The 21,826-nt window shown below is 39.9% G+C and overlaps 2 protein-coding genes across 25 annotated transcripts in view; both read left to right on the top strand.

Moving 5' to 3' along the window:
- Nucleotides 1-21,826, top strand: part of LOC115470295 (hornerin-like) — a 406,057-nt gene that overhangs the window by 64,897 nt on the left and 319,334 nt on the right. The window lies entirely within an intron of this gene.
- The window catches only part of LOC115470293 (uncharacterized transmembrane protein DDB_G0289901-like), a 266,720-nt gene that overhangs the window by 12,279 nt on the left and 232,615 nt on the right, over nucleotides 1-21,826 (top strand). For 21 of the 22 annotated variants that reach the window (XM_030203310.1, XM_030203328.1, XM_030203326.1 and 18 more), the window contains one exon: nucleotides 1,885-1,980. The exons of the other annotated variant lie outside the window; for it this stretch is intronic. In XM_030203310.1, coding sequence (XP_030059170.1) covers nucleotides 1,885-1,980 — 96 coding nt within the window. The remainder of the gene's footprint in view (nucleotides 1-1,884; nucleotides 1,981-21,826) is intronic. 22 annotated transcript variants of the gene reach the window in all.

The following is a 21,826-nucleotide window of genomic DNA, read 5'->3' as shown; positions in this document are numbered from 1 at the left end:
TTTGCAATTAACTTATAGTATTTTTTGTTATATATGTAAGAGGGAGTCTCGCCCATACTTTACCTATACCCACATAAGTGTACCCCATCTGTTAAATACGCAGTTCATAATATATGTGCATAATTACAGAATAGTGTTTAGGTAGAATTGTGACACATACAGTGGAATTCGGATATAATGCACCTCACAATAATACAAATGCACATATAACATGATCATGTCTTGGCCTTTTTGTACATACAGCTCTTTTTGCCACAGATCAATTTTTGGTTCAATTGTGTTCATGTTCTTTTGACCCTTTTACAACGTGACTCTGCATTTACCGTTCTCAATCATAGCATTATATCCAGGTTCCACTGTATATGCTTAAGTGTGCACATAAGTGAATTTATTCTAGTAAACTAATCATTTATATATGCAATCAGTACTTAATTGTTAGCACCTATTATTTTAAATTATCTCATTTTATGCTGTGTCAGTTGTATTCACTGATAATCAGAAGAGACAATTTTTTTTTATTTTTTTTAGCAAGAAAGTTTTATTTTCTATGGAATTAAAATGTTAGTGGACCTTTTACTAAAGGGTTGGTATGTGGCAATTAGGTTGCCATGTGTAAATCTGGAACTACTGCCGGTCTATCGCAGATGCCCAGAGGTAGTTCCCACCCCCAGCACTCTATTTAAGGTGATACAAAAATATTTTCTATAACACCAGTGCTTATCCGGAAGTAAGTGGTTCACTTAACGCACTGCCATTTCATTTCATGAAAGAAAGCCAGCCTTTTACCCGTTGCAGTAAAACGGGGCCTCAGCTCATGTCAAAAACTCATTGATGCTAGTGCAGGATCCTTTTTGCTGCAGCGTAAGAAAAGGGGCCCCTAAGTGCTTTTGCAATATGGACAAACTAACCAGTTTGCCCAGAGGTAATGTCAGCAAGCTAGGTGATTAGCACATACATACCCATGATTTACAACACATCTCTTCCCCCCAAAATTAATATCACATACTTAGTGCATGCAGATCACATCATGAATGCAGAAATTTGGGCACTTCCTGCATTAGACCATTTTTCAAACATTAGCTTTGTATTAGAACCTAAAGCAGCTTATTAAAAGGGCCTCTAAATAAATAAATGTTTATTATTTTAGAAAAAAAATAACAAACTGTTTTCCTGACATAAGGCCAAAGGCACTTACTCAAATGCTCAGGCCCAGTCAGTGAGAAAATATGCGATCATATTACCAACATTTGGACAATCTAATCTTGTACCACTTACGATCCCTGACAGAAAGGAAGCTCAATCTATCCATGAAACAGTGACACCTGGGCAGGTTGTTGAGCTTGTACAGTAAATGGCATAGGGCAACTTTTATCAAACTGTTCTAGCAGTTCCTGATGCTGTAATGCCAACAAAGCCCATTCATTTTTCTCAGCAGTGTAGCATGGGAACCGCTAGCGCGGCTTGATAAAAGAGGCCCTTAAGTATTTACTAATAACTAGAGTTAACGATAAATAACATGACTGAACGGTAGACCACATTGATAACTAACCACCAAAGTTGCAAAGGCAATCATAGTGTATGACCAAATACTTTTATTATGGTGACTACACTCCATTTTATCTTTTTAACATTTATATCTTAAAATCCCACTCTTACTTAGGGAAGCTTAGAGCAGCCATAATCTGACAATTTGAAGGAAATGTAAACATAAGGGATCTTGTATAACTGTATCAGGCAGGCTGCTCAATAGATGCTGTTAAGGAAGAAAGTTATATATAATAGGGCAATTTCTCCTGATAATTGTAAATGAATGCTGAAGTTTCATGGAATCTGAAACAATTAAAATATCACAAAAATACTCTTTTTTACTCTATTGCACGTTAGACTTAAGCTCATCTTCCACTGGTGGAGGACAGTGCGGTCAGACTTCACAGTACCCTCAGGGAGGATCTAATAATTTATCCCAAAACAAAGGCCAAGGTAAGTTTTCTTTTAAAACTCCTTCTAGCTTTGTAAAGTGATGGTAACAATTCTCATGATTTACACTGTACTTTTAATAAAATGGCACTTAGCTACACTTTGTTTTTATCCATAAGAATAACCTGCCCATTTTTAGGGAAATTCTATAATTTTGGACTCATAAATAGACAACTACCCTATAAAGACATCTATAAAGACATCTACTTTGCTTTATAGAATATTAGCGTTAAAAGGTAGATATGCATATATGCGTTTAGGGGATACTTATGCTACATATTGAACTGGTGTAATCACTTCCACCTAAGTGCTGGAGATATGCAAATAACTTATAGTATTCTATGCTATATATGTAAGTGGGAGTCTCACCCATGCTTTGCCCAGACCCACACAAGTGTACCCCATCTGTTAAATACGTAGTTTGTTATATATGTGCATAATTACAGAATAGCAATTAGGTGGAATTGTGGGATATACAGTGGAACCCCGATATAATGCACCCCACAATAATACAAATCCACATATAATGTGATCATATTTTGGCTTCACTTTTTTACATACAGCTTCTTTTGCACCAGATCAATTTTTGGTTCAATTGTGTTCATTTTCTATTGACCCTGTTTCAATGTGAGCCCCATATTTATCAAGATGATATATTATGGATCCCAATAATAGCGTTATAACTGGGTTCTACTATATGTGCATAAGTGTGCATATAAGTGCATTTATGCTAGTAATCTAATCACTTATGTGTGCAATCAGTACTTAACTGTTAACATCTATTTTTTTTAAATTACCTCCTTGATGCTGTGTCAGTTAAGTTAATGTTTTTATAGAGCAGAATAGAATGAAAATAAATTTAGGGGCCCTTTTAATAAGCTGCCCCGAAAAGTGGCCTGCACTGGTGTAGGTGCGTGTTTTGGACGTGGGCATGTCCATTTTTTAGCGTGCCTGGGAAAAAAGGTGCTTTTTGTGGCTGAAAATGGACGTGCGACAAAATTAAAACCAGTGCACATCTATTTTCTGCCTGACACCTTACCGCTACCCACTGACTTAGCAGTAAGGTCTCATGCGCTAACCAGGTGTTAAACTTTAGCATGTGTAAACTGCTGATACCCACCAGGTAAGCACCACACTGTAGAAAATAGAAAATATTTTCTACGCTGTGTTTTGAACGCACATCAAAAATGTAATTACTGCCCTTGGCAATGTTAGTTCCTATTTGATGCGTGTTAAAAACAATATGAAAAAAAAATTACTAAAGCACAAAAATGCACTGAAGCATCAGATAGAATCAACAGGAAGAGACTCACGAACACCAATAAGGGAAACATCCATGATCTGACAATTTTAAGAAAATGTAAACATAATGACTCTTGTATAACTGTATCAGGCAGTCTGCTCAATAGAAGCAATTATGGAAGAAAGTAAAAATAGGACAGTTTCTCCTGATAGTTGTAAATGAATGGTTAAATTGCATGGAATCTGAAACAATTAAAATATCACAAAAACACTCTTCTTACTCTGTTGTTGCACATTAGAATCAAGCTCATCTTCCACTGGTGGAGGACACTGTGGTCAGACTTCACAGAACTGGCAGGGTGGATCTAATAATTTATCCCAAAACAAAGACCAAGGTAATTATCTGAAGTTTTATTTCACAATAACAAGAATAATACTTTTAGAAACAGGGTACAGCTATAAAAGTTCTTTGGATTGGTTTAAATTTAAAACTTCCTGTATCTTTTTAAAGTGATGATAATTTTTGACCCCTGTTTGCTAAGGTGCACCAGCATTTTTAGCACGTGCACGAAGTTAGTATGCACTCTGTAGGTGCCCATAGGACTATTGTTTTTGCCTACGTAGTTAGCACATCCTAATGGTTACTGTGCGCTAAAAGTGCTAACATACCTCAGACGTGGCTTAGTAAACAGGGCACTTAGGGGGTCTTTTACTAAAGCTTAGCTCGAGTTATCTGCAGCAGGGCCGATTTTAATCCTATGGGCCCTGCTCCAAATAACTCGAGCTAAGAATTAGTAAAAGACTGCCTTAACGACTTATACTGTACTTTTAAAAATTGACGATTACCCACATTTTATTTTTATCTATAAATATAACTTGCCCATATTTAGGGTAATTCTATATTTGTGGACTCATAAATAGACACCTACACTATAAAAACATCTACTTTGCTTTATATAATATTAGATTTCTAGGGTAGATATGTGCACTTAGGTGAGTACTTACACCAAGCATTGAACCAGTGCAATCACTTGCACCTAAGTGCTGGAGGTATGCAAATGTATTCTATGTTATATATGTAAGTGGAAATCTCACACATGCTTTGCCCAGACCCACACATCTATACCTCATTTGTTATATATGCAGTATGCAAGATATGTGCATATTTACAGAATAGGTTAGGTGGAATTGTGGGACATACAGTGGAACACATGAAATAATGCACCCCGCAATAATACAAATCCACATATAACGTGATCATGCCTTGGCTTCCCTTTTTTATATACAGTTCCTTTTGCAACAGATCAATTTTTGGTTCAATTGTGTTCTTGTTCTATTGATCCTGTTACAACATAATCCCGCATTTAGCGAGATGATGTTTTATGGATCCCAATCCTAGCATTATATCCGGGTCCACTATACAGTGGTGGAAATAAGTATTTGATCCCTTGCTGATTTTGTAAGTTTGCCCACTGACAAAGACATGAGCAGCCCATAATTGAAGGGTAGGTTATTGGTAACAGTGAGAGATAGCACATCACAAATTAAATCCGGAAAATCACATTGTGGAAAGTATATGAATTTATTTGCATTCTGCAGAGGGAAATAAGTATTTGATCCCCCACCAACCAGTAAGAGATCTGGCCCCTACAGACCAGGTAGATGCTCCAAATCAACTCGTTACCTGCATGACAGACAGCTGTCGGCAATGGTCACCTGTATGAAAGACACCTGTCCACAGACTCAGTGAATCAGTCAGACTCTAACCTCTACAAAATGGCCAAGAGCAAGGAGCTGTCTAAGGATGTCAGGGACAAGATCATACACCTGCACAAGGCTGGAATGGGCTACAAAACCATCAGTAAGACGCTGGGCGAGAAGGAGACAACTGTTGGTGCCATAGTAAGAAAATGGAAGAAGTACAAAATGACTGTCAATCGACAAAGATCTGGGGCTCCACGCAAAATCTCACCTCGTGGGGTATCCTTGATCATGAGGAAGGTTAGAAATCAGCCTACAACTACAAGGGGGGAACTTGTCAATGATCTCAAGGCAGCTGGGACCACTGTCACCACGAAAACCATTGGTAACACATTACGACATAACGGATTGCAATCCTGCAGTGCCCACAAGGTCCCCCTGCTCCGGAAGGCACATGTGACGGCCCGTCTGAAGTTTGCCAGTGAACACCTGGATGATGCCGAGAGTGATTGGGAGAAGGTGCTGTGGTCAGATGAGACAAAAATTGAGCTCTTTGGCATGAACTCAACTCGCCGTGTTTGGAGGAAGAGAAATGCTGCCTATGACCCAAAGAACACCGTCCCCACTGTCAAGCATGGAGGTGGAAATGTTATGTTTTGGGGGTGTTTCTCTGCTAAGGGCACAGGACTACTTCACCGCATCAATGGGAGAATGGATGGGGCCATGTACCGTACAATTCTGAGTGACAAACTCCTTCCCTCCGCCAGGGCCTTAAAAATGGGTCGTGGCTGGGTCTTCCAGCACGACAATGACCCAAAACATACAGCCAAGGCAACAAAGGAGTGGCTCAGGAAGAAGCACATTAGGGTCATGGAGTGGCCTAGCCAGTCACCAGACCTTAATCCCATTGAAAACTTATGGAGGGAGCTGAAGCTGCGAGTTGCCAAGCGACAGCCCAGAACTCTTAATGATTTAGAGATGATCTGCAAAGAGGAGTGGACCAAAATTCCTCCTGACATGTGTGCAAACCTCATCATCAACTACAGAAGACGTCTGACCGCTGTGCTTGCCAACAAGGGTTTTGCCACCAAGTATTAGGTCTTGTTTGCCAGAGGGATTAAATACTTATTTCCCTCTGCAGAATGCAAATAAATTCATATACTTTCCACAATGTGATTTTCCGGATTTAATTTGTGATGTGCTATCTCTCACTGTTACCAATAACCTACCCTTCAATTATGGGCTGCTCATGTCTTTGTCAGTGGGCAAACTTACAAAATCAGCAAGGGATCAAATACTTATTTCCACCACTGTATGTGCATAAGTGTGCACATAAGTGCATTTAAGATAGTAATCTAGGGGGGCTTTTACTAAAGTTATCTGAAGCAAAGCGCATAGTAATAAAATAGGCCCCTCTGCAGATAATTCAAGCTAAGCTTTAGTAAAAGACACCCCTAATCATTTATAAGTGCAATCAGTACATAACTGTTTGCACCTATTTTTTTTCAAATTACCTCCTTTATGCTATGTCAGCTGTATTAATCTTTTTATAAAGTAGATTAGAATGAAATTAATTTAGTACCAAAACATTCACTGAAAATCAGGAGAGAAAATTTAAGACCCTCATCAAATAACATGATCCAGTGCTAACATGATCCAGTGCTTTGTAACAAGAAAGTTGTATCTTCTATGGAATAAAAATTTCATGGGACCTTTTATTAAAGGTTTGACATTCAGCATTGGGTTTGCTGCACGTAAATCCGGAACTACCACTAGGCTACTGCAGGAGCCCAGTGGTACTTCCCACCCCCAGTGTTCCATTTCCAGCGCTACAAAAATATTTTCTATTTTTGTAGTGCCAGTGCTTACCCGGCAGTAAGTACTACTTCCCAGTTACCTTCAGAATAGCAATGCAGCCCTTACCGCCACCTCAATGGGTGGAAGTAAGTGCATCCCCTAGATATGACCAAGTGGTAAGTGGTTCACCTACCGCACAGCCAAATCTTTACATGAAAAAAACCCAGCCTTTTACCCGCTGCGGTAGAAGGAGGCCTTAGCATGTGTCAAAAGCACACGCTGATGCTAGCACAGGACCCTTTTTACCGCAGCTTAGTAAAAGAGCCCTGAGGTGCTCTCACATTATGGACAATCTAACCAGTTAGCATGGTAGTAATGTCAGCAAGCTAGATGATTAGCACATCCACACCCATGATTTACCTCAACACATCTCTTCCACAAAAATTTATATCACGTATTTGGTGCATGTAGATCACAAAAGGAATGCAGAACTTTTGGCACTTCCTGCATTAAACCATTTTTCATTCATTAGGCTTGCGTTAGAAACTAAAGCAGCTTAGTAAAAGGGTCTCTGCATAAATAAATCTTTATTATTTTATATTAAAAAAAACTGTTTTCCTGATATAAGGCCAAAGGCAACTTATGCAAATGCTAACGCACCTACACACCTTAGTAAAAAGGCCCCTAAAATTATCGTGTGCTAATACTAGAGACATCCATATATTCCTATGGGTGTTTTTAGCTTTAGTAAACTCTAATTTTTAGCACACGCTAAAAACTAAGTGCCTACAGCATTTCATAGTAAATAAGGGCCTAAGTAGGGCAGACTGTCAGTGGAAAATTCAATGATACTACCCTACCCTCATGCTAGTAAATCACTTGTCAAAGCCTAATTAGAATTGTCAGTTAGATATCATAGATCTAAATTAATATAACATTGTTTTCTTTCATAATTGTTTTCCTTTTTATTAACTTCAATATGTAAAATAATGTGAATGTTTCAGGCCCAGAAATCCTCTAATGTTTTTGGTGGACATTATAAAGCAATGACTTATATTACATGTTTTCAGCTAAAAAGTAAATGCATAAAAATCCTTATATAGGGAATGACTTATTAGGAAGTGTGCAGGGACCCTGAGAAAATTTGAGAAAGCATTGAGTACATGTTCACTAACATTGTGTTTCTTGTGGCAGGTGGATGTCAAAAAACAGATCAGCAGAAACAATGCACAAGTGGATCAAAGAAGTGAAAAAGCAACACTGCAACTCCACTTTCCACAGATCAGAATCATGCATCTAACCTCTGTGTTTAAATTGGTGATCATTCGGTTTTCAAAAGATTAATCTTTTAATGTTAATTTGAAACATAGTTTTCTCATCAAAATTCAAGTTGATTAAATAAAAGCAATCTTAATGAGCATACCACATTTGTCTGTTGATCTTTTACATCAAAATATGGGCCAGCAGTGCCTTTTAGGAAAATTGGAGCTCAGTTGTTTTTTAAGGATATTATTTTAAAGGGACCATATAAACAGGCCTATGAAAAACTGTGTAGGCTGGAGACTTCTATGATGTTATAAGGAGCTGACACAGAAAGCTGTTCCTCACTAATCCTCCTTGCATGAATAGAATCATATCACTACAGAAGAGAAGTCTAGTGGGCTTACACAACATATATAAGAATATATTCCTAAACTGAATGTCTTCAGTTTAGGAATAAAAAGGGATCATCTTCTGGTGGTCATACTGTGCCATAGAGCTACAATTTATTGATTGCATTCATGAACCTTTTTGCACTCTTATTAATCTTGATGTTTGATCAAGATTCTATGAACCCTATCCATTGGCATGAACTTAGTCTGTGGTAGAATGCACTGTTCCCTCTAAACTGCTCTTTCACTATCACATTTTCAATAGTGAGTGACAGACAAGCTCTGCGGGACTCCAGGGAACCTAATAATTGAAAGCAGAATATTGAAACACCACCTCCACTGGCAGCAATGAAGTAGAAGGACTCCTGCTCCTCTTAGAGTGAACAGTGGTGGAAGATGGACTGTTACAATTGTGGGTTGTTATTTTTGACTCATTTTTTCTTCATTCAATTATTTTACACTTCAGTCAATTACCATTACCAATTCAGCTCCTAGTCTGTTAATCTCCATTTAACTTCCATCTGAGAAGTGGGGTTAATCGTTAGGTAATGCTATTTTATTTCAGTAGATTATTCTTAAGTCACCAAAATTGTACCTTCTTCTATGAGACTTTGTTGAGCTTTATTTATTTATTTTATTAAAAAATTTATAGTCTGCCTACAACTAGATGGATCACAAGTCAACATACACAATAAAACAAGAACAAACACGGAGTTATACAGTATTCAAAATAAAACAGATATCAGCCCCTTGCATGTTCAAATAAATATGCCTTCAGCAAATTACTGAATTGAAACCTGCTACTACATACTCTCAGGTAACCTGGTAATTTGTTCCAAATTTGTGGACTTGCTACTGAAAATGCAGTAATCCGTGTATTAGCATATGATACAGTTTACAATTTAACATTCGCCAAGAACTTCAAGTTTTCAGACTACAAGGATCTAACGGGTTGTTATTCCTGAATTACATCTTTAAGATATTGAGGAACACAATCAGAGTACAATGCTTGTTGTACCAACTGTATCATCTTGTACCGGGACACATCCACCAACAGTCGTGCAGAAGAATTTTGTATATTATGCAGTGCCTGTATTTTTTATTTCTGCAAACCCAAATATAGCACATTGCAGAAATAAATATGAGACATCACTAAACTCTGCACCACAGACCGAAAATCACATTGTGATATCATGGATCGCAACTTGGCCAATAAATAAAGCTGAAAAAATGCTGACGTGGAGGGGCATAATCGAACGCGAACGCCCATCTCCATGGGCGTCTATCTCCGAGAACGGGTACGTGAAGGGGCGGGACAGACCGTATTTTCGAAAGAGATGGTGTCCATCTTTTTTTTCGATAATACTGTTTGTGCTGGGCAAATGCATCGGATTTGTGCGGATTTGAGCTGGGCGGTATCGTTTTTCAGCGATAATGGAAACCGAAGGCGCCTAGCCCAAAAATGAACAAACCCAAGGCATTTGGTCATGGGAGGGGCCAGGATTTGTAGTGCACTAGTCCCCTTCACATGCCAGGACACCAATTGGGCACCCTAGAGGGCACTTGTAACAATTAAAAAAAAAGTAAAATACCTCCCAAGTCCATAGCTCCCTTTCCTTGGGTGCTGAGCCCCCCAAATCCCACCCCCAAAACCTACTGCCCACAACTCGCCACCATTACCATAGCACTTATGGCTGAAGGGGGGCACCAAGATGTGGTTACAGTGGGTTTGGGGGGCGGTTTGGAGCGCTCCCATTTATCAGCACAAGTGTAACAGGTGGGGGGGGGGATGGGCCTGGGCCCACCTGGCTGAAGTCCACTGCACCCACTAACAACTGCTCCAGAGACCTGCATACTGCTGTCATGGAGCTGGGTATGGCATTTGAGACTGGCATACAGGCTGGCAAAAAAAGTTTTTAAAGTTGTTTTTGTTTTGGTCGGAGGGGATTAGTGACCACTGGGGGAGTCAAGGGTGGTCATCCCCAATTCCCTCCGGTGGTCATCTGGTCATTTAGGGCACTTTTTTGGGACTTGTTTGTGAAAAAAAGGGTCCAAAAAGTGACCTAAATTTGCGCTAAAAACGCCTTTCTTTTTTCCATTATCTGCCGAGCGCGCCCATCTCTCCTCGGCCGATAAACACGCCCCAGTCCTGCCTTCACCATGCCTCTGACACGCCCCTGTCAACTTTGTCCGTTTCCGCAACAGATTGCAGTTGGAGACACCCAAAATCGGCTTTCGAATATACCTATTTGGGCGCCCACGGGAGAAAGACGCCCATCTCTCGATTTGGGTTGAAATATGGGCGTATTTCTCTTGTAAAAATAAGCTGGATAACCACCTAATACTTGATCCTTCCTAGACAGTAAAGGATCCAAAATTACACCTATATGCATGAACAGGCAACACAGAATCGCCCAAGCTCACAGATAGACATTTCAATCAAAAGAGAACATTCTCTTGTGTATTTAGTGGTAAATGTTTTTGGGGGGGTAAGTCATGATAGATTTATGTGATCCAGGAACTCGGGGCTCCCTTAATAAGTGGATTGTGTGTCAATTGCTGTAGGTTTTAAAAGTTGATTAAAAAATGGTGTTTGGTCTAAAAGATCCAGAAGTTTTCTTGTTTTTGCTAGCAGGAACAGCTGACTAGGCACCCACTGAGTAAATTTCATTGCTCCTCTGGAAAGCTTTTCACTGACAAATTCACCTTCCTGTGCAAAATGTTGATTCATCTATAAGTTAGATCAATATTTCCAAAAGGATCTGAGGTGTACAGTGTATCATCTTTTTTTCCAAAATATTTCACATATAGGAGCCTGTTTACTACTGTGCCTTAGGTTTATGCACTTACCATGCATTAGGGGCAAAAAAATTAATTCATGAGAGGTGCAGGATCTGTGTACTAACTAATGAGGATGTACCTGCATGTGCTCTGCAGACACGTAGGAGATAAATCTATATAGTGAGCAGTAACATTTATGTACTGAATATGTATATAAATGATTAGAATAATAGCATATATGTGTATTTGTGTAATATACAGCACTTATTTTATAGGTAGGTATACATATAGGCAGAGTATGGGTGGAGCATGAGAGGGACTCACACTTACACACATAGGGCTAGATTCTATATATCCTGCCTAAAAAATCAGCTCCACAAAAAATACACCTAGGCATATTCTATAAAGTACACCTAAATTTAGGCGGACTTTACAGAATGTGCTTAAATTTCCATGTGTTTTATAGAATATGTCAAATGCCCATCCACATGACTAAATTTATTTTATTTATTTGTTGCATTTGTATCCCACATTTTCCCACCTATTTGCAGGCTCAATGTGGCTTACAATGTTCCTTCATGGCAATCGCCATTCCAGAGTAAAAGAAACAATTGGTATTATATAAAGAACATGGATAACATAAAAGAATTAAGCAATCAGGTATAGAGAGATCACATTCAGAATATAAGGTAAGCAGTGCTGTGTTACAGTTCCTATGATGGTTCATTGTGGTATGCCTTGTTGAAGAGGTAAGTCTTCAGTGATTTCCGAAAATTGATTAGGTCGCACATTGTTTTCACATCAAATGGCAAAGCATTCCACAGCTGTGTACTCGTGTAGGAAAAGCTGAACACATGTGTTAATCTGTATTTTAGTCCTTTGCAGTTGGGGAAGTGAAGATTCAGGAATGTGCATGCTGATCTCTTAGCGTTCCTGGGTAGCAAGTCAATAAGGTCTGATATGTAGGCCGGGGCATCTCCGTGAATGATTTTATGAACCAGAGTGCAAACCTTGAACATGATACATTCGAGTGGAAGCCAGTGTAGCTTTTTCCTTAGGGGTTTGGCACTTTCATATTTTGTTTTACCAAATATGAGTCTAGCTGCAGTGTTTTGGGCTGTTTGAAGTTTCTTGATGGTTTGCTCTTTACAACCAATATAAAGTACATTGCAGTAGTCTAGATGACTTAGCACCATTGATTGTACCAGGTTGCAAAATATATCCTTTGGGAAGAAAGGTTTTACTCTTTTGAGTTTCCACATTGAATGGAACATCTTCTTTTTTATATTCTTCACATGGCTTTCAAGTGTGAGATTTCGGTCAATGGTAACTCCAAGAATTTTCAGGGTGTTTGAAATGGGAAGGGAAAAGTTAGGTGTGATTATAGTGGTGAATTTACTTGTGTTATGTTGTGATGAGAGTATAAGACATTGTGTTTTTTCTGCATTAAGTTTTAATTGAAATGCATCCGCCCATGAGTGCATGATTTGGAAGCTGTGGTTGATGTCATTAATGATTTCTTTTAAATCATGTTTGAATGGAATGTAGATCATGACATCATCTGCATAAATGTATGGATTGAGGACATGATTGGATATCAATTTGGCCAGGGTGTCATCATTAGGTTGAAGAGGGTTGGCGAGAGTGGTGATACTTGGGGAACTCCGCATTCAGGTATCCATGGAGCTGATGTAGTCGAACTAGATTTCACCTGGTATGTTCTTGCGGTTAGGAAGCCTCTAAACCAACTAAGAACGTTTCCTCCAACTCCGAAGTAATCTAGGATGTTTAATAATATTTTATGGCTTACCATGTCGAATGCGCTGGACATGTCAAATTGTAGAAGAAGTATACTGTTGCTAGTTGCAATTGCTTGTTTAAATTTAGTTAGACGAGTGACTAGTACTGTTTTGGTGCTGTGGTTGGACCGAAATCCTGATTGAGAATCTTGAAGAATTGAGAATTTATTTAAGTAGTCGGTGAGTTGTTTGGTTACCATACTTTTCACTAGTTTGGTTACCAGAGGGATGGATGCTACTGGGTGGTAGTTGGTTAAATCACTTGTATTTTTCTTTGAGTCCTTAGGTATTGGGGTAAATAGAATATTTCCTTTATCCTTTGGGAAGAGTCCATATTATAACATATAATTCAAATGCATCGTGAGGTCTGATATGAATCATTGAGGGGCAAATTTAATAAGTTGTTGGGGCATATGTCTAGTCTACAGTGGGACTTGGTGAACCTATTGATCGCTTGGGAGATGGTATCCTCCAAGAGCATGTCAAAGTTAGTCCAGGTTCGGTCAGCAGGATGTTCACCGGGGATTGGGTCTAGACAGTTGAGGAATTTTACGTAGTCAATGGTATTGGTTGGCAGCATGAGTCTTGAGCAGTTATGCCATGCTGGAGATACTCTGGATGATTTGCTGCAGGACTAGACTTTATTTTGGGAGTGAATTTTACTGTAGTGCTTTCTGCCTGAAAACCAGAAATCACCTGTTTATTCATTGCATGTGCTATATTGCTGACTGAATTAGTTTGTATGTCCATGTGGACTTATCTTTTAAGTTTACCTTCCCATACCTGAGTCACTATCACAGGACCCCTGACAAAGGCTGACATGCCGAAACACAACCCTTGTTGATTTTACCTGTGTGTAGTATTGAAAGACGTGTTTCTAATGGGTTTTACCTGTATGCAGTATTGAAGGACATGCTTATAATTGTTGTAACTGAAAGAATAATCATCAAATAGTACTGAACAGTAGTATGTTATTGTGTCATTAATAACATGAAAAATATTATAATACCTAAAGCAAAAAGCTAAGGACATTAGGAATCTTCAGCTTGGAAAAGAGAAGGCTGAGAGGAGAAGGATATGATAGAAGTCTTCAAAATCCTTAGTGGTGTAGAATGGGTAAAAGTGAATTGATTTTTTCTCTTTCAAAGTGTATGAAGGTGCATGCTAACAAATTTTAAAACAAATAGGAGGACATTTTTTTCATTCAACTAACTGCTAAACTCTGGAACTCATTGCCAGAGGATGTGATAACAGTGGTTAGCATATCTGGGTTTAAAAAAGGTTTGGACAAGTTTCTGGAGGAAATGTCTATAGTTTGCTATTGTGATAGACATAGGGGAAGCAACTGCTGCTAGCATGGAATGTTGCTACTATTTGGGATTCTGCCAGGTACTTGTAACCTGGATTGGCCGCTGTAGAAAGCAGGATACTGTGCTAGATGGACCATCGGTCTCACCCATTAAGGCTATTCTTATGTTCTTATCTTTTAAAGTTTCAGCCCTCAATAAACATGCAGAAGAGATATTTTGGGTTTTGGCTGAAATCAGTAGGTAGAAAACAGTATGAGAGAGATGGAATGTGAGTGGGGTTGTTTACCTTTAGTTACCAGATTCAAGTGTTTTGAATAATACCCAAGGGGTTTAAACTTCTCTGCATTGCTTTGAAGGAGAACAGCGGAAACTACATTGTCATAGCAGTGAACAACAACAACATGAAAAGGAAATGCATAATCAGGAAGACCAAAGGCTGGTGCTGAAATAGGAGCCTCCTAGAGGCTTTCAAATATAATAAAAGCAGTCTCTGTAGGAGACAAAATGGTTCAGGACAGTCCCAATAAAGCAGATCTTATAAAGGTCCTGCTAAAACAGAAAAAAAAATTGAAATCCTAAACCTACAAAAATTGGCAAGGCCTCAAAAGCCTCTTTCTTCTGTTTGAATATTGGAAAAAGAAGCTGTAGGTATTGCTTGCACTTCGACTAGAAGAAGAAGATGTCATTGACCATGAAAAGTAACTTTAGGCAGGCAGAACTGTAATTTATTGAGACCTACTGATAAAGGACCAATAACAGGTTGAGAGAAACTTGAGTCAGATTACATAATAACAAATCATCAATATGCTGGAGGAGTACAGATACATCAGGATGGAAGCTGACCAAAGGATCTGTCACATTGTGTAACGTGTTTTGAATGATTTTGATCACTTATTCCCAGGGTATATTTGTATAAAGAGATTCTATATCCTAGTGACCAATGAGAAGTCGCCCTGGCTGCACCTAGACTGGCATTATCAGCAGATTTTTTTTTTTTTTTTAAGTAAGAATGGCTTGTGCATTTTTAACCTGTGCATTCTTTTTTCAAAAATTGTTATATTTTCTATTTGGATTTGGGACATTTAGCACAAAACTTCCAATATCTGACTTAGATGTCATATCGAAAATGCCCATCCATGTGAGTTAATAGTGTATCATACAAATATATAGACATAGCAAGTATCTCAAGCATATAATGCAATACTTTAAAAGGTATGAATAATAATTTATACTTAGAACTAAAAAACAATTCAAAATATCTTAAAGGTAATGACGACCAGAATAAATAATAGTGCCTAAGAATAAATAACAATATCCTGAACTGACATTTTTTGACACAATCAGGCATATTTTCGAAAGAGACGGGCGCCCATCTTCCAACACAAATCGGGAGATGGGCGTCCTTCTCTCAGGGCATAATCGAAAGCTGATTTTGGGCATCCTCAACTGCTTTCAGGCGCGGGGACAACCAAAATTCACGATGGCGTGTCGGCACCGTAGCGAAAGACGGGCTGGGGCGTGATTAAGAGATGGGTGTCCTCGGCCGATAATGGAAAAAAGAAGGGCGACCTTGATGAGCACTTAGCTGACTTTACTTGGTCCATTTTTTCTTGCGACCAAGCCGTTAAAAAGGTGCCTGAACTAACCAGATGACCACCGGAGGGAATCGGGGATAACCTCCCCTTACTCCCCCAGTAGTCACCAACCCCCTCCCACCCTAAAAAATAAACTTTAAAAATTTTTTTGCCAGTCTCTGTGCCAGCCTCAAATGTTATACCCAGCTCCATGACAGCAGTATGCAGGTCCCTGGAACAGTTTTAGTGGGTGCAGTGCACTTCAGGCAGGCAGACCAAGCCCATCCCCGCTACCTGTTACACTTGTGGTGGTAAATGTGAGCCCTCCAAAACCCACTGTACCCATATGTAGGTGCCCCCCTTCACCCCTTAGGGCTATGGTAGTGGTGTACAGTTGTGGGTTTTTTGGGGGGGTTGGGGGGCTCAGCACCCAAGGTAAGGGAGTATGCACCTGGGATCAATTTGTGAAGTCCACTGCAGGGTCCCCTAGGGCGCCTGGTTGGTGTCCTGGCATGTCAGGGTGACCAATGCACTATGAATTCTGGCTCCTCCCTCGACCAAATGGCTTGGATTTGGTCATTTTTGAGATGGGTGTCGCCGAAAACCGGGGACGACCATCTCTAAAGTCGACCATCTCAACATTTAGGTTGACCATCTCTAAGGTCAACCTAAATGTTGAGATTTAGGTGTCCCCAACCGTATTATTGAAACGAAAGATGGACGCCCATCTTGTTTTGATAACACAGGTTTCCCTCTCCTTCAAGGGGCCGTCCTGCGAGGAAGCCCTCATGAAAACTTGGGTGCCCCATTCGATTATGCCCCTCAATGAGATCTAATCATGTGTCAATATACCATAGAGGTGGAATAGTTTATGAAAATATAAAGAGCCATACAAGGAGAACATAAAGAGAAATATAACAGGATTTTAAAAATACCAAAAGTGGACACAAAAGTGTGCGGATAAACCGGGAGAGAGTGCTTGAAAAAATGAGTGCAATACTGATAAAAATATGTAAATGGAAATGTGCTTATTCACTGGGTACACAATAAGAATCACATCAAGTCTTCCTAACACAGCTCCAAACCATTTACCCCCCCCCCCAAAAAAAAAAATAATAATCAAAACTACAAGTGAACCCTAAGTAAAAAGAACTCTGAGATATGTAGTATAATGAAGACGGTGCAACACAACAAAGGTAAGAAGTGCTGGGGGATATTAAAATGGAACAAACCCTCCGTGTAACGTGGAGGGACATAATCAAACGGGACGCCCAAGTTTTCCTGAGGGCGTCCTCGCAGGACGTTTCCCCGTGAAGGTTTGGGGAAACCCATATTATTGAAACATGATGGGCGTCCATCTTTTGTTTCGATAATACGGTTGGGGATGCCCAAATCTCAACATTTAGGTCACCATAAATGTTGAGATGGTCAACCTTAGAGATGGTTGTCCCCGGTTTTTGGCGGTAATGGAAACCGAGGATGCCCATCTCAAAAATGACCAAATCCAATTCATTTGGTCATGAGAGGAGCCAACATTCGTAGTGCACTGGTGCCCCTCATATGCCAGGACAACAACTGAGCACCCTAGGGGGCACTCCAGTGGACTTCATAAAATGTTCTCAGGAACATAGCTCCCTTACCTTGAGTGCTGAGCCCCACAAAACCCACTCCCCACAACTGTACACCACTACTGTAGCCCTTACGGGTGAAGGGAAGAACCTAAATGTGGATACAGAGGGTTTCTGGTGGGTTATGGAGGGCTCGCTGTTTCCTCCACAAATGTAACAAGTAGGGGAGGTATGGGCCTGGGTCCGCCTGTCTGAAGTGCACTGCACCTACTTTGAAACTACTCTAGGGACCTGCATGCGCTGTCATGGACCTGAGTATGACATCTGAGGCTGGAACAAAATATTTTTAAAGATGTTTTTTGAGGATGAGATGGGGTTAGTGACCACTAGGGGAGTAAGGGGAGGTCATCCCCGATTCCCTCCGGTGGTCATCTGGTCATTTTGGGCACCTTTTTGTGCCTTATTCGCAATAAAAACAGGTCTGTGTGAAAACGTCCAAGTTTTAGTCTTGGATGTCTCTGCTTTTTTCCATTATAGCTCAAAGATGTCCAAGGCTTAGGAACACCCAAGTCCCGCCTTCACCATGCCTCCGATATGTCCCCCCCCCCCTCAGATTTGGATGTCCTTGTGACGGACTTCTGCTAGAGATGACCAAAATCGGGTTTCAATTATACCGATTTGGACGTCTCTGAGAGATGGACGTCCAAGTGCAGATTTATGTCGAAAGATGGACGTCCATCTCTTTTGAAAATGAGCCTGATAGTAAATAACTGAGCTCCTGTTCTCCTAAGAGCCACTGTTGGCCCATATTTTGTATTCAAAGATCAGCAGACAAATTTGATTGCTCATTAAGATTGCTTTTATTAAATCAGCATGAATTTTGATGGCAAAACAGTGTTTCAAATTAATATAAGATTTGTCTTTTGAAATCAGAATGATCACCAATTTAAATGGAGAGGTAACAATGCTTGATTCTGATTTATGGAAAGAGGTGTTTCAGTGTTGATTTTTCACTTCTTTGATCCACCTGAGCATTGTTTCTGCTGGTCTGTGTTTTGACATCCACCTGGAAAAAGAGCCACAGAATTAGTAAATATACCCAATCAAACTTTCTTGGGCTCTGTGTACACTTCCTATATTGGATGAAAACATAAAATGCAATTTTCCACAGACAGAGATAAAGATCTCCTCTGAGCAGTGTACAATACTTTTTTTGCACATTCCACATTATATATTGTCTTGTTTCTACTCTCTTTATTTGCTGTCTTATTATAGTGTTCAGAAAATATTTATTTGATGTTCTATGCTTCTGGGAATGAAACATAAATTTAGAAAATGTAAAGTAAAACTATTATATAAGATAATGTACAGAAAATCAGTCATTGTTCCTTCATATAGGGGGTCTTTTACAAACGCGCTGTAGTGTTTTTAGCACTCACTAATCATTAGTATGTGCTAAACGCTAGAGAGGCCCATAGGAATATATGGGCATCTCTAGCATTTAGCGCATGCTTATGTTTAACATGTGCTAAAAATGCTAGCAACGCCTTTGTAAAAGTACCCCATAATATTTTTTTTCACAATTTTATTTATACTTTACGTAAGTACATAAGTAATGCCACACTGGGAAAAGACCAAGGGTCCATCAAGCCCAGCATCCCGTTCACGACAGCGGCCAATCCAGGCCAAGGGCACCTGGCAAGCTTCCCAAACGTACAAGTTATACAAGATTCACTTGCAAGTTGTAACAGAGAAATGACATAACATAAGAAAATTTCAGTACATCAAAAACTGTCTATCTCTTATTTAGAACCATTATAATAAGAAAATTCTGTAATGGATCCGCACACAGAAAGTTTTTGTAGAATTCTTAAAGTAGCCCAGCGAATGGAAGCTGATAAAGACTACAGTAACTCATTCAGTCTGCCCAACTTAGATCCATCCATTTAGGACTAGATTCTATACATGATGCTTACAAAAATCAGCACAAAAAAAGCACTTAATGCGTAGTGCCAGGAACCATGACTACATTTAGGATTGACAATTTACACCAATGAAAACCTGGTGTAAATCCCTGTGCATAAATTGGATACAGATTCCCCCCAATTCTGTAATGGATCCGCACACTACAATTTACAAGCACCTCTTTATAGAATATGTGCTATCAGACAAATTAACCACTCGAAGTGGAGGAACACTCAATCCCTACGAGCGTCATATTTTTGAACAAGCGTCTCCCTTGGATTCTTTTGGAGGAGCCAGTCTACCCTACTCTTTGGACTTTCATTTCTCTATCAGACAAAATTAGCCATTAGAAGAGGGAGGTCTCTATCAGTGGTCCACTAAATGTAACAAAACTAGTTAAAAATTAACATAAAACAAATGTTTATTGGTTTAATTTATATAGAGAAATATATACTCATGCTGTGTTATTAAAGGGAGTGCTGAAATGTTTGATTTTAAAGACTCCCTCTGTATGTTATTCTCCAGAAACTGAATTCCTTAGAAAATGCATCTTTCTTGTTACAAATCAAACTTGGAATTGGACATAAATTTACCAAACCCAATGGATTATATTATTTGAAGAGGGTCCTAAATTATCTCTTCTGATTTTCAACGAACATTTTTGTTACTAAATTATTTTCATTGTATTCTGCTTTATTAAAAGATTAATACAACTGACACAGCATAAACGGAATGAATGTATTTATTTTTTAAAGTGTTATCATTTAAGTATTGATTTCATACATAAATGCTTAGATTACTAGGGTAAATACACTTATGTGTACACATGCACATATGTGTCACAGTTCTAGCTAAACACTATTTTGTAAATATGCATATATCTTACAAAGGGATCCTTTTACTATGCCACAGTATTTGCTAGCGTGTGCTTACTACATCTTAAAAGGGCCAATTGTGGGACATGCTCAAGCACCCTATGGTAAATCCCAAATGTGAACACACCACCCGCATGCAAAAAATATTTTTTACATTTTTGTTTGAGGCATATGTCTGGGGACAGAGAGAGGGGCATAATCGAAAGGGATGCCCAAGTTTTGCTGAGGACGTCCTTGCAAAACGTCCCGGCGAAGGGGCAGGGAAACCCATATTATCAAAACAAGATGGATGTCCACCTTTCGTTTCAATAAATCGGTCGGGGATGCCCAAATATGGAAATTTAAGGTCGTCCTTAGAAATGGCTGTCCCTAGACCTGGTCGTTTCTGATTTTCGGCAATAATGGAAACCAAGGACACCCATCTCAGAAACGACCAAATGCAAGCACTTTGGTCATGGGAGGAGCCAGCATTTGTAGTGCACTAGTCCCCCTGACATGTCAGGACACCAACCGGGCACCCTAAGGGGGACTGCAGTGGACTTCAAAAATTGTTCCCAGGTACATAGCTCCCTTACCGTGTGTGCTGACCCCCAACCCCCCCAAAACCCACTACTCACAACTGTACAACACTACCATAGCCCTTATGGGTGAACGGGGGCACCTACATGTGGCTACAGTGGATTTCTGGTGGGTTTCGGAGGGCTCACATTTACCACCACAAGTGTAACAGGTAGGGCGTGGGATGGGCCTGGGTCTGCCTGTCTGAAGTGCACTTCTCCCATTAAAACTGCTCAAGGGACCTACATACTGCTGCGATAGACCTGAGTATGACAATTGAGGCTGGCATAGAGGCTGGCACAAAATATTTTTAAAGAATATTTTGAGGGTGGGAGGGGGTTAGTGACCACTGGGGGAGTAAGGGGAGGTCATCCCTGATTCTAGCCGGTGGTCATCTGGTTAGTCCGGGCATCTTTTTATGGCTTGGTCATAACAAAAACAGGACCAGGTAAAGTCGTCCAAGTGCTCATTAGGGACGCCCTTTTTTTCCATTATGAGTCGAGGACGCCCATGTATTAGGCACGCCCAAATCCCGCCTTTGCTACGCCTCCGACACACCCCCATGAACATTGGTCATCCCTGCGACGGAAAGCAGTTGGGGTTGCCCAAAATCAAGTTTTGATTATGCCGATTTTGGGTGACCCTGTGAGAAGGACACCCATCTTCCTATTTGTTTCGAAAGATGGGCATCCTTCCCTTTCGAAAATGAGCCTGAGAGTGGGCAATTTTGCACTAATCAGTTAGGGCTGAATTCTATAAATGGTGCCTTAAAACTGGTGCTGAAAAACCACGCACTTAGGTGTAGTTTATAGAATATGCTCATGTGCCTTTCTTGCGACTAAACTTTAGGTGCACCCATTTAGGCCACCTAAAACCAGATCTAAATACCTGCGTCAAACTTAGGCACAGATCAGTGCACATAGGGGTCCTTTTACTAAGACATGGTAAAAAGTGGCCTGCACTAGGGTGAGTGCGTTTTTTAGGCCTCTAGGAAAAAGGGCCTTTTTTAAGAGGCTGGAAAATGGAC

This window comes from Microcaecilia unicolor, chromosome 5, assembly GCF_901765095.1.
Source record: "Microcaecilia unicolor chromosome 5, aMicUni1.1, whole genome shotgun sequence".
Classification (NCBI taxonomy): Eukaryota; Metazoa; Chordata; class Amphibia; order Gymnophiona; family Siphonopidae; genus Microcaecilia; species Microcaecilia unicolor.
Note: the sequence above shows the minus strand (reverse complement) of the source record. Positions and strands in the feature narration are given on the sequence as shown.